General features: G+C 42.0%; 1 protein-coding gene across 1 annotated transcript in view; it reads left to right on the top strand.

Annotated features, from left to right (window-relative positions):
* Positions 1 to 2,021, top strand: part of POLR3E (RNA polymerase III subunit E) — a 38,746-nt gene extending 36,725 nt beyond the window's left edge. Inside the window, exon 21 of the mRNA XM_081089375.1 lies at positions 1,234 to 2,021. Coding sequence (XP_080945501.1) covers positions 1,234 to 1,290 — 57 coding nt within the window. The 3' untranslated portion in view covers positions 1,291 to 2,021. The remainder of the gene's footprint in view (positions 1 to 1,233) is intronic.
* The last annotated feature ends 12,267 nt before the right edge of the window (positions 2,022 to 14,288 follow it).

The following is a 14,288-nucleotide window of genomic DNA, read 5'->3' as shown; positions in this document are numbered from 1 at the left end:
GTGCGGCGGGGTCTCAGGAAATCAACAGGGTAGAGCAAACAGCTATGGCTGATCCTCAGCCCTGCCTAAGAGGCCCTCGGGTCTCAGTGTCTCATCTCAGTGTCCCTCGGTAATCGCTGCAAGCACCTCTGAGAGAAAGCCGCCCTCGAGTTCTGCCCACTGCCAGACAGTCCAGTTTCTCCCCGTTTGAGTCTGGGTTCCCAGAGACTCGCCCACAACTGGAGTTGGGGCCATCGGGAGCTTGAGACTCCCTCCCGATTCAAAAAGACAACCGCATTCTCAGTTGCCAGCCCTTTCCACGTGCGCCTCTGTACCTCTGCACTTTACTTCCGCACCTCCTCTGAGTCTCAGCGTGCTTTTCTCTTTCCTTCTAGTTGTACAATTTCGACTCAGCCAGCCGTCCTGTGGTTCTGGATGATGTCCGTTTTGTCTTTTAGTTGTAGTTTTGAAGTGGTTGTGCGAGGCAGCAATTTCATCTTTTTTTTTTTTTTTAATATATTTTATTGATATTTTACAGAGAGGAAGGGAGAGAGATAGAGAGTTAGAAACTTCGATGAGAGAGAAACATCGATCAGCTGCCTCCCGCACATCTCCCACTGGGGATGTGCCCGCAACCCAGGTACATGCCCTTGACCGGAATCGAACCCGGGACCCTTCAGTCCGCAGGCTGATGCTCTATCCACTGAGCCAAACCGGTTTCGGCGAGGCAGCAATTTCAGGTGTTTACCTATGACACCATCTTGGTTTCTCTCTCCCACATACTATTGTACTAAACTTTCAGTGGAATCCGTTTCAACTTGTCTAGTATATGGGAGTACATCAGAGCACTACTACCTATATGCTTTTATGAATAGATGCTCCAAATACCGTATTGCAGAAACATTGAAACACAGAAAGTTGATGACAGTTACCTTATGTTCTTTGTTATTGTAAACATAAGGCTGTATATATAGTGACACTATTTATGAAGCACCTTCGTCCTGGGCAGCTATTCAGTTTTTCTATTTTGTGTTCATAAAGCAGATTTATTTGTAGTTCCTCACTCTTAAGACCCCTGTGAGCAGAAAAGGGGGTCAGGGGCTGAGGCCCAAACACTGAAGGGACAGACCAGGCAGGTCTTGAGTTTCCATTTGCTCCATTAATTCCTGAGTCAAGTTGTGAAATTCTGCACAGAATCATCGAGCAGCTATCTTTCCTGCTGATCCTGCCCTTAACACGTTTCCCTCTTCATAGGACTGCTGTGTAAGCTATGGTGGCATGTGGTACCTTAAAGGGACAGTACAGTCTTGACAGTTGTCACAAACCACTACCCCGGTGAATCTCAGCCCCGGGAAGGACAGCAGAGGTGGAAGTAGAGTCTCGGTTGCTGCAGAAGACACAGAGCAAGAGGGACTGACCATCTCGAGGCCTATGGTATCGCACTGTCCAGGGGACTGAGGGGATGGCATTCAGCCAGTGCTAGGATCAACTTCAGTTGCATCGCTCCCAGAAGAGACCATCAGAACCTTCTTTGCAGTACAATTTGAAAAGCCTGGTTTATTTTGGTTATTTGGTTTCATTCTCATAATAGAGTGTATTCTGACATGGGCAGGATTATGAAAATCATGGTTTAATATTCTACTTTTCAAACTTAATGCCAACAAGGTCTAAGTTATGTTTACAAGATAAAAAAAACCTCAAGGTTTTTAATATTTAAAATGCCTAGAAGCCAATATTTAGTCTTTGATGATCTATCTGCTAAGACTTCTGCCAATTTCATTAATCAAACCAAATTGAATTGTTTTACTGTTAGGTTTCTATGGCCACTTTACCTTGTAAAACAACCTTCTTTATGTAGCAGTCTCAACTGTTTACATGAACCATAGCAAAAAACCAGAATCAAATCCATCTATTCTTAATGTTTGCATAAGGATGCAAACAAAATCAGGTAAGTATGGAACAATGTATAAGTGAGGTTATCACACTTTGATGTAAAAATTTCTATTTTGTGTATTTTTAAATAAATGTTAACACTAACCTGGCATCATGGTGCTGCTGTCTTCAGCTGGCTATAGGAAGACAGTGTGTCTGTGTGGAGCCTTGTGCGTCAGTAAGTGGGCGGGACTCCTGAGAGCAGCACTGCCCAGCACATAGGCAAAACTGATATGGAGGTAGTAAAAAGAAAGCAATTAAACTTAATATTTTATTTAGCCCACTACAACTAAGACATTAACATGTAATAAAAAATTTCACATTTTTTTAAGTTTTCCTCAATTTGAAATAGCCACAATTAAAGTGCCCAGTAGCCCCATGTGGTGACCTTATTGGGCAGTGCAACCCCAGAGGGTTATGAAAAAGTAAGCTGAGTTGGGCAAGATGTAGAATTTGCCAAATTGTATTTTGGGGCAGTAGCCACCACAATTTGAGGGTTTAGATCAGCGGTTCTCAACCTGTGGGTTGGAACCCCTTTGGCGGTTGAACGACCCTTTCACAGGGATCGCCTAAGACCATCCTGCATATCAGATATTTACATTACGATTCATAACAGTAGCAACATTACAGTTATGAAGTAGCAACGAAAATAATTTTATGGTTGGGTCACAACATGAGGAACTGCATTTAAAGGGCCAGAAGGTTGAGAACCACTGGTTTAGATGGTCTACTTCCCCACACCAACTGCCAATAAAGACAAACATCCAGTATGGTAGCACCGTTTAACAGGTTGGTTGTAGACTGTGCTCTTGGTGCTAATTGTTAGCATACACGAGCCTGCAAGGAGTAAAGCACTAAAGTTACTCTGGAGCATGTCCAGCTATTATTATTAGCACACTCACTACAAAGGGGAAACCCTTGTGGTGCAGCAGAAACAGCACAGCCTTAGAGCAAAACACAGGGCTCTTAGGCCTAACCTCGGAGAGGGATGAACTGAACATTGAGTTCAAACAGCTAGAAAAATAAACATAAATATAGGAGGAAGTAATTAACAAAAATTGAGATAAACATAAATGTAAAATAAAATATGCCAATGAAGGAAAATGGCACAAATCACAAATAGATGTGAAAAATGGGAAACTCTACAGGGGAATTAGACAATTTATAAGCAAAATATGAATTATTAAAACTGGCTAGAAAAAAGTTGCAACAGACCAATTCTTAGAAAAGGCTCAGGTAACACAGTTGAATTATATCAAACCTTTTAAGACATGAACAAGAATAACTTCAATGTGTAACAAGCCTCCAAATTCTTATGACAAAGGCAGCGTGGTACGAATAAAAATCTTAATAGCGGATTCCAGCAGCATGTTTGATACTACCATAATACTAAACCGCTAGCTACTACAAGGGAAATGCCCGCGTGATATCACAGTGTCCATTAACAGCTCACACTATGGGGGAATACCCGCCAAACATCTTGGGGATAAGAATCTACAGCTCATTCCAGGTACAAGTTCTCAAAATGGGATTACATGGAGTCTTTATTGAAGGAAAACTAACATTCTAGATCAAATATTGGACATATTCCTTAGGATTGAGACATGTTTACTCATCACAGTTATTTAATACTAGAGGCCCGGTGCATGAAATTCATGCACAGGTAGGGTCCATAGGCCTGGCTGGTGATCAGGGACTTCTGGTTGCTGGCCGGGGCCTCCCTTTCCCAGTTGCCGGCCAGGGCCTTCCTTTGTTCTGTGCCGCCCCCTGGTGGTCAGCACATGTCATAGTGAGCATTGAACTCCCAGTCAAACTCCCACAGGGACACTGCATATTAGCCTTTTATATAGATTAGATAGATAAATTGATTGATTGATTGATTTTGGGGATACTGGGTAAAGCAGATAAGAATAAGGGAGCCCTATCTAGTTTAACTCAGTGAATAGAGCATCAGCCTGTGAACGGGAGGGTCCTGGGTGTCCTGTGTTCAATTCCAGTCAAGGGCATGCACCTTGGTTGTAGGCACAATCCCCAGCCCTGGTCAGGGAATGTGCAGGAGGCAACCAAACTATTTGTCTCTCATCAACCAAACTATTTGTTTCTATCTGTCTCCCCCCTCCTCCTACTCTCTAAACATCAATGGAAAATATCTTTGGGTGAGGACTAACAACAAAATGAATAAGGAGAAAGATATAAAAATAGAGGAGTCAAGCCGGAACCGGTTTGGCTCAGTGGATAGAGCATCGGCCTGCGTACTGAAAGGTCCCAGGTTCGATTCCGGTCAAGGGCATGTACCTGGGTTGTGGGCACATCCCCAGTAGGAGATGTGCAGGAGGCAGCTGATGGATGTTTCTCTCTCATCGATGTTTCTAACTATCTCTCTCCCTTCCTCTCTGTAAAAAATCAATAAAATATATTTTAAAAAAACAAACGATGTATGAACAAAATGGATATATCAATATATAGAGATCTAAGAGGAACCAAAACGTTCTGAAGCTGAAAAGAAATGAAAAAATTCACTAAAAAGATTCAAAGGCAAATGAATTAAACTTTCCAATCAAAAGAGGAGGCAAAATGGATAAAAACACATGATCTAACTAGAGGTTCTGTACAAGAGACTCAATATCCAAAGACACAAAGGTTGAAAGTAAAAGGATGGAAAAAGATAGCCCATGGAAATAGTAACTGAAAGGAAAAAGGAATGGTAATGCTAACAGCCAAAACAGACTTTAAGTCAACAAAGGTTATAAGAGACAAAAGACTAAAAAAGGGTCAACACAGCAAGAACGTAAAACAATGGTAAACATTTATGTACATAATGACAGACATCAAAATATATGAAGCAAAAGCTGACATAGATGAGAACTAATTCTATAAGAGTAGTTGGAGGCCCCACTCACAATAATGAATAGAACCATAAGACAAAAAACAAGGAACCAGAGGACTTCCTACAATAAACCAGCTAGACCTAACACGTGTAGTCATGCAGCACATTACGACATTTCAGTCGACGTTAGACCACATACACAAAAGTGGTTCCTTATAAAGGATTATAAGCAAAAGGTTTGTTTGCCATGTTGAAAGAAAAGGCTGACTAGTGTTGGATTTATTGCTAAGCTCTGGGTGGTGTAATTTGATGAGGCTATCATAGCTGGGGCCCCAGAGTTGGTGAGGGAGCAAGGAACCCATGGTCCCACACCCGTCCCTGCATGGACACACACTCATGCCCACAAAGTCACATCCCCCTGTTTATCGGTTTCCTCCCAGCCCTTTCTCTCCCTCTTCTCTGTTTTATTATTCACCTCAAGTTTTATATCTGGGTGTCCTGATCTCTATGTACCCTTTCTCTTTTTCCTTCTCCCCTGATGTCTACTCTTCCTCCAATGGTACTTCCTTCCACAGCCCTTTCCTTGCCCATTCAAGGCATACATGCACACACACTTTATCTTTTACCCCTTATTTCTACTGTAGTTTTTGTTAAAATTGCCTGTAGTATTCAGTACAGTAACATGTTATGCTGTACATGCTTGTAGACCATGAGCTATAGGCTGTACCATACAGCCTAGGTGTGAGGTAGGCTGCACCATCTAGGCTTGGTATAAATGGACTCTATGATGTTTGCACAACTATGAAATCCCTAACAATGCAGTTCTCAGAATTTATCCCTGTAAAGGAACACGTGACCATGACCCATCACCTAACAACAGCACACACACACTTACTGCACAAGGGGACACTTCCCAGGATAGAGCATGTGTGAGGCCACAAATTAAGCTCAGCAGATTTTAAAAGACAGTTATACAAAATACCTTCTCTGGCCAGAACAGGGTAAAGTTAAAAATCAATAACAACAACAAAAAACTAGAAAATTTGTAAAATTGTGGAAATTAACACACTTTTAAACAAGCAATGGATCAAAGAAATCATGAGGGAAATTATAAAATACTTGAGAAATGAATGAGAAAGAAAACACAACCAAAACATAACATAGCAAATGCAGTGCTAAAGAGGAAATTTATAGTTTTAAATGCTTATATTTATTTTAAAAAAGAGGAGACATTAAAAATGGCAGTGGAGTAAATGGATGCTACACAGATACGCTCCCAGGACCAATCTGGAATTACAAAAAACAAACAAAAACATCCTGAATAATCAACTGAAGACTAGCTGGAGAGAAACCTGATAACCAAGAAGGGAAAGAGGAGACCACATAGAGGCTAGTAGGAGGGTGGAGGAACAAAAGCCAGGCTCTTAAGATGGCAGCTGGAGTTCCCTGCTGTGGGGGCGGTTGCCACTGAGAGCTCTGGGGTCTAATCCCCAAGCTGGACCCCCCAGCAGAGAGGACCGGAACTGAGAAAGGTGCTCACATCACATCTGCCTGTGAAAAGCAGCAGGTTTGCTGTCTGCCAGGGAGAGACAGCTGGAAATGCAGGCACCCTCTTAAAGGACCAACACAAAATTCCAAGTGCAGCCACTCACCTTGGGCTCTGGCAGAGGGAGGGCAGAGTGGACTGGAGCTGTGTGAGCAGAAGCCAGGGTGGGGCTCTAGGGATAGAACTTGGAAGGCAGACACCCCGGTTTCTGTGCTGAGTTGTTCCCTCACACCACGGATGACACCTTTTCAGGCAGACCTTTGCTATCCATGCGGTTTTTGCCTGGGGGGAAGATAGTTACTCCACTCTATTGAAGAATAGCCCCTTGCCCCACCCTGGAGTTCAGAATAATGATGGTAAAGATGCTCAACAGCATGAGAAAAGATATAGTAACTATGAAGAAAGAACACAGTGGAAGGAATACATAGCAGATTAGGGGAAGCCGAGGATCAGTCAATGAATTAGAAGGTAGGGTAGAAAAAATAATGCAATAAGAGAACCAAAAAAAAAAAAAAGGACAGCTTAAGGGAGCTGTGGGACAACATGAAACATGACAATATTTGCCTAACAGAATTACCAGAAGGAGAAGAAAGTGACCAAAGGATAAAGAATGTCCTTGAAGAAATAATGGCAGAAAACTTCCCTAAACAGGTGAAGGAAAAAGTCATACAAGTTCAGGGGGCATAGGGAATCCCAAGCAAGAAGAATCCAAACAGGCCAACTCCCAGACACATCATAATTAAAATGCCAAAAATTAAAGACAGAATCTTAAAGGCAGCAAGAGAAAAGCAATTTGTTAGTTACAAAGGAGCACCCTTTTGGCTGTCAGCTGATTTCTCATCAGAAATTCTACAGGCCAGAAGGTAATGGCATGAAGTACTCAAGGAAATGAAAAGCAAGGATCTGAAATCAAGATTACTACATCCAACAAGGCTATCATTCAAAATAGATGGTGAAATAAAGAGCTTCCCAGTTAAAAAAAAAAAATGGCTAAAGGAAACCAGCACTACAAGAAATGCTAAAGGGACTAAGAAGAAATATATGTAGAGAGAAACAGGCATACAGAATTAAAATGGTAATAAATAAGTACCTATCAATAATAACCTTAAATGTAAATTTCAAGGTTTGTTGGTGGTCTGGGTGGATTAAATTTCAAGTCAAAATACATAGGATAGCTGAATGGATACAAACTCTACAAGAGACCCACCTCAGAACAAAAGACTCACAAAAGATGAGAGTGAAGGGATGGAAAAAAATAAAGCAGGAGTAGCAATACTCATATCTGACAAAATAGACTTCAAAATGAAGGCCATCACAAGAGACAATAAGGGTCAATAATACTAAAGGGATCAAAACAACAGGAGAATATAACCCTGGTAAACATATATGCATCCAATGTAGGAGCACCTGAAAATAAAAAAATAAACTTCTAGAAAACTTTAAGGGAGACATCAACCACAATGTAGGGTACTTGATCACCCCAATAACTTCACTGGAGAGATCTTCCAGAAAAAAAAAATTAACTCTAAATGACAAACTGGGTCATATGGATAGAAAATTTCACCCCAAAGCTTCAAAATATATATACATTTTTTTTCAAGAGGCCATGGGTCACTTACAAAAATAGACCACATGTTAAGACACAAAATGAGTCTCTAAAAGTTCAAGAAAATTGAAATCCCAAAACAACAAGAAAGCCCACTGCATGGGAGGACATATTTGCCAATGTTATCACCGATAAGGGATTAATCTCCAACATTTATAGGGAACTCATACAACTTAACAAAAGGAAGACAAACAATCCAATAAAAAAATGGGCAAAGGACATAAATAGACACTTTTCAAAAGAGGACATTCAGAAAGCCAAGAGACATATGAAAACATGCTCAAAGTCACTAATCATCCAAGAGATGCAAATCAAAACAACAATGAGGTACCATCTCACACCTGTCAGAATGGCTATCATCAACAAATCAACAAACAACAAGTGCTGGCGAGGATGTGGAGAAAAGGGAACACTCGTGCACTGCTGGTGGGAATGCAGACTGGTGCAGCCACTGTGGAAGACAGTATGGAGTTTCCTCAAAAAGTTAAAAATGGAACTACCTTATGAACCAGTGATCTCACTTCTAGGAATATATCCCAAGAAACCAGAAACACCAATCACAAAGTATATATGCATCCCTATGTTCATAGCAGCACAATTTACCATAGCTAAGATCTGGAAACAGCCTAAATACCCATCAGCAAATGAATAGATTAGAAAACTGTGGTACATCTACACGATGGAATACTATGCTGCTGTAAAAAAGACGGAATTCGTACCATTTGCCACAGCATGGATGGAACTGGAGAGCATTATGCTAAGTGAAATAAGCCAGTCAATGAAAGAAAAATACCACACGATATCACTCATTTATGGATAATAAAGACCATTATAAACTTACTAGAGGCCCGGTGCACAAAAATTTGTGCACTTGGGGAGGGGGGGAGGGGGGGTCCCTCAGCCCGGCCTGTGCCCTCTCGCAGTCTGGGAACCCTCAGGAGATAACGACCTGCTGGATTAGGCCTGCTCCCGGGTGGCAGAGGGCAGGCCCAATCCCTAGGTGCAGCCCCTGGTCGGGCTCAGAGCAGGGCTGATTGGGGAGTTGGGGCGCTGCCCCCTGTCATGCACAGAGCAGGGTGGATTGGGAGGTTCCGATGCCACCCTCAGTCACGCTCAGGGTAGGGCCGATTGGGGGGTTGGGGCACCGCCCCCTGTCACACTCAAGGCAGGGTCAATGGGGAGGTTGTGCCGCCACCCTGTCATGCACAGAGCAGGGCCAATCAGGAGGTTGGGGCGCTGCCCCGTCCCTCACAGAGCAGGGCCCATCAGGGGGGTTGGGGCTCTGTACCCTGTCACACACAGAGCAGGGTCGATCAGGGAGTTGGGGAGCTCCCCCCTGTCACGCACAGAGCAGGGCCCATCAGAGGGTTGGGGAGCTCCCCCCTGTCATGAACAGAGCAGGGCCGATCAGGGGGTTGAGGAGCTCCCCCCTGTCACAGAGTAGGGCCGATAGGGGAGTTGGGGCACCACACACTGTCACACTCATGGCAGGGCAGATGGGGAGGTTATGGCTCTACCCCGTCACACACAGAGCTGGGCCCGTGGGGCGGGGGCGGGTTGGGGTGCCGCACCATCACACACAGAGCCGCAGGGCAATCAGGGGGTTAGGGAGCTCCTCCCTATCAGGCACAGAGCAGGGCTGATCAGGGGGTTGGGGTGCCTTCCCCTGTCACGAACAGAGCAGGGCGGATAGGGAGTTTGTGGCCCCGCCCCCTGTCACACACAGATCCGCAGGGCAATCAGGGGGTTTGGGTGCTGCCCCCTGTCACACTGATCCTGGTGCCGGGAGTCCTCGCGGCTCCGCTGATCCTGGTGCTGGGAGGCATATTACCCTTTTACTATATAGGATAGAGGCCTGGTGCACGGGTGGGGGCCGGCTGGTTTGCCATGAAGGGTGTCCTGGATCAGGGTGAGGGTCCCCACTGGGGTGCCTGGCCAGCCTGGGTGAGGGGATGATGGCTGTTTGCAGCTGGTCACACACCCATCAGGGTGGGGGTCCACACTGGGGTGCCTGGCCAGTCTGGATGAGAGGCTGAGGGCTGTTTTCAGGCTCGCGGGTGACTGAAGCTCCCAACTGCTTCTTTTCTTTTTTATTCTGGGCCAGCTTTAGCTCTGGCTCCAGCTCTGAGGCCTCTGCTGGGTTCTATAATTGAAACAATGTATAACTCCAGCTCTGAGATCCCGGGCTCGCTGAAAGCAGGTTTCTGGGGTTTTGTTTAGCTTCTATATTTGTAACAATGTTTCAAACTGCAAGCTCATAGGCAGGCAAGGCAGGCGGGGAACGTTGGAGTCCTCCGTCACTGAAGCAAGCAATCCTCATGTTCGCTTCAAGCTGCCTGGCTGTCGGCCACCATCTTGGCTGGCAGTTAATTTGCATATCGCCCTGATTAGCCAATGGGAAGGGTAGCGAAGTGACACCAATTTGCATGTTTCTCTTTTATTAGTGTAGATGAACAAAAATAGATACAGAGGCAGAGCAGCATTGAACAGACTGTCAAACTACAGCAGGAAGGCTGGGGAGGGTTTGCAGGGGAGGGGGGGTGGTAAGAGATCAACCGAAGGACTTGTACGCATGCATATAAGCATAACCAATAGACACAAGACACTGGGGGTAAGGGAGGCTGTGGGAAGGTCAAGGGGGGGAAAAAGGAGACATATGTAATACTCTTTGTAATACTTTAAGCAATAAAACAAAATTAAAAAAACAAACAAACTTGAAATCAGCCTGGTCGGCATGGCTGAGTGGTTGAGTGTCAACCTATTAACCAGAGATCATGGTTCGATTCCAAGTCCAGTCACATGCCCGGGTTGTGAGCTTGATCTGAAGTGGGGGACATGAAGTGGTCAATCAATGATTCTCATCATTGATGTTTCTCTCTCTCCCTTCTTCTTTAAAACCAATAAAAATGTATTAATAAAAAAGACTGAAATTGTATCAGGCATCTTCTCTGATCACAATGGAATGAAATTAGAAATCAACCATAGTAAAAACACCCCAAAACATTCAAACACATGGAGGCTAAATAATATGTTAATAAACAATAATGGGTTACCAATGAGATCAAGAAAGAAAGAAAAAATTTCTTGGAAATAAATGAAAATGAACACACAACATCCCAAAATCTCTGAGACACAGCAAATGTAGTCCTGAGAGGGAAGTTCATAGCACTACAGGCCTACCTAAAAAACAAGAAAAATTAATAATAAACTACTTAACTCTACAATTTAAGGAATTAGAAACAGAACAACAAGAAAAGCCCAGAGTAAGCAGAAGCAAGGAAATAATAAAGATTAGAGCAGAAAGAAATAACATAGTGACACACAAAAAAATCAATGAAACCAAAAGGTGGTTCTTTTTTTTTTTTAATATATTTTATTGATTTTTTACAGAGAGGAAGGGAGAGAGATAGAGAGTTAGAAACATCGATGAGAGAGAAACATCGATCAGCTGCCTCCTGCACATCTCCCATTGGGGATATGCCCGCAAGCCAGGTACATGCCCTTGACCGGAATCGAACCTGGGACCCCTCAGTCTGCAGGCCGACGCTCTATCCACTGAGCCAAACCGGTTTCGGCCAAAAGGTGGTTCTTGAAAGGATAAACAAGACTGATGAACCGTAAGCCAGACTCATCAAGAAACAGAGAGGACTCAAATAAAAATCAGAAATGAATGCAATTAAGTAACAACTGATACCACACAAATACAAAGGATTTTAAGAAATTACTATGAACAACTATATGTCAGCTAGATGGATACTCTGGATGAAATGGACAAATTCCTAGAAAAATTCAATCTTTTAAAATTGAATAAGGAAAAGAAAACCTGAATAGGCCAGTAACAATGGGGAAATAGAAGCAGTAATAAAAACAAACAAAAAAACCCCCAAAAAACCTCCCAGCAAACTAAAGGCCTGGTCTAAATGGCTTCACAGGGGAGTGATACCTATACTCCTCAAACTATTCAAAAAAATCCAAGACAAAGGAACACTTCCAAGCTTTTTAAATGAGGCCAGCATTATACTAATTCCAAAACCATATAAGACACTACAAAGAGAATTACAGGCCAATATACCTGATTAAAATAAGATGCTAAAATCCTCAACAAAATATTAGCAATCAGATCCAGCAATATTTTTAAAAGATCATACACCACGACCAAGCAGGCTTTATTCCAGGGTTGCAAGGCTGTACAATATTCTCAAATCAACTAACTTGACATAACACATAAATACATTGAAAGACAAAAATCACATGATCATATCAATAGAATCAGAAAAAGCATTTGACAAAATCTATCACCTGTTTGTGATAAAAAAAAAAAAAACAACTCTCAAGAAAGTGGGAATAGAGGGAGCATATCTCAACATTATAAAGGCCATCTATGACAAACCTACAGTGAACATCATGCTCAAAGTGCAAAAACTAAAACCATTTACCCTAAGAACAGGAACAAGACAACGATGTCCACTTTCACCACTATTATTCAACATAGAACTGGAAATCTTAGCCACAGCAATCAGACAAGAAGAAATAAAAGGCATCCAAATTGGAAAGGAGGAAGTAAAGCTCTCATTATTCGCAGAAGACATGATATTCTACATAGGAAACCCGAAAGACTCCACCAAAAAAAAACTATTAGATTTAATAAATGAATCTGGCAATGTAGCAGGATACAAAACCAACACCCAGAAATCTATGGTGTTTTATATAGCAATAATGAATTATCAGAAAGAGAAACTAAGTAAACAATCCCATTTACCATTGCAACAACAATAAAAAAAATTAAGATACTTAGGAATAAACTTAACCAAGGAGGTAAAGGACTTGTTATATTAGGAAAACTATAGAATGACCAAAAAAGAGATAGAGGAAGATATAAACAAGTGGAAGAATATACCATATGTTTATGGATTGGTAGAATTAACATCATTAAAATGTCTACTACCCAAGGCAATCTACAGATTCAATGCAATCCCTATTAAAATACCAATGGCATATTTCACAGATCTAGAACAAATACTCCACAAATTTATATGGAACCAAAAAGACTCCAAATAGCTGCAGCAATCTTGAGAAAAAATAACAAAGTTGGAAGAATCACAATACCAGATATCAAGTTATACTACAAAGCCACCATAATTAAAACAGCGTGGTACTGGCACAAGAACAAGCATATAGATCAATGGAACAGAACAGAGACTCCAGAAATCAACCCAAGCCATTACAATCAATTACTATTTGACAAAGGAGGCAAGAGTATTCAATGGAGTCAAGATAGTCTCTTCAATAAATGGTGTTGGGAAAATTAGACAGGTATGTGCAAAAATATGAAACTTGACCACTAACTTACACCATACAGATGAATAAACTTAAAATGAATTAAAAGACCTAAATGTAAGCTATGAAACCATAAAAATCCTAGAAGAAACCATAGCCAGTAAAATCTCAGACATCTCTCATAGCAATATGTTTGTGGATACATCTTCTAAGGCAAGGGAAACTAAGGAGAAAATAAACAAATGGGACTACATCAAAATAAAAAGCTTCTGCACAGCAAAAGAAACCATCAACATAATGAAAAGGGAGCCCACTGTATGGGAGAACATATTTGACATAGATACATAGGATAAAGGGTTAATATCCAAAATATATAAGGAACTCATACACCTTAACAAAAGGGAGACAAATAATCCAATTAGAAAATGTGCAAAGGACGTAAATAAGCACTTCTCCAAAGTGTACATACAGATAGCCAACAGACTTATGAAAAAATGCTCAAAGTCACTGATTATCAGAGAGATGCAAATTAAAATGACAATGAATTATCACCTCCACCGTTCAGAATGGCTATCATCAACAAATCAACAAATGACAAGTGCTGGCGAGGATGTGGAGAAAAGGGAACCCTAATACACTGCTGGTGGGAATGCAGACTGGTGCAGCCACTGTGGAAAACAGTATGGAAGTCCCTCAAAAAATTAAATATGGAACTGCCATTTGACCTGGTGATCTCACTTCTAGGAATATATCCTAAGAAACCTGAAACAAATGAGAAAGAATGCATGCACGCCTATGTTCATAGCAGCACAATTTACAATAGCTAAGAGTTAGAAACAGGCCAAGTGCCCATCAGTAGATGAGCGGATAAAAAAGCTGCGGTACAGTTATACTGTAGGGAGTGGCTCTAGAGCAGGGGTGGGCAAATTTTTTGACTCGAGGGCCACAATGGGTTCTTAAACTGGACTGGAGGGCCGGAACAAAAGCATGGATGGAGTGTTTGTGTGAACTAATATAAATTCAAAGTAAACATCATTACATAAAAGGGTACGGTCTTTTTTTTTTTTTTTTTTTTTTTTTTAGTTTTATTCATTTCAAACTGGCCGGATCCGGCCCGCGGG

This window comes from Myotis nattereri (assembly GCF_964212035.1).
Source record: "Myotis nattereri genome assembly, chromosome: 4".
Lineage (NCBI taxonomy): Eukaryota > Metazoa > Chordata > Mammalia > Chiroptera > Vespertilionidae > Myotis > Myotis nattereri.
The sequence above is the reverse complement of the archived record's forward strand: the minus strand, read 5'-3'. Positions and strand labels throughout refer to the sequence as shown.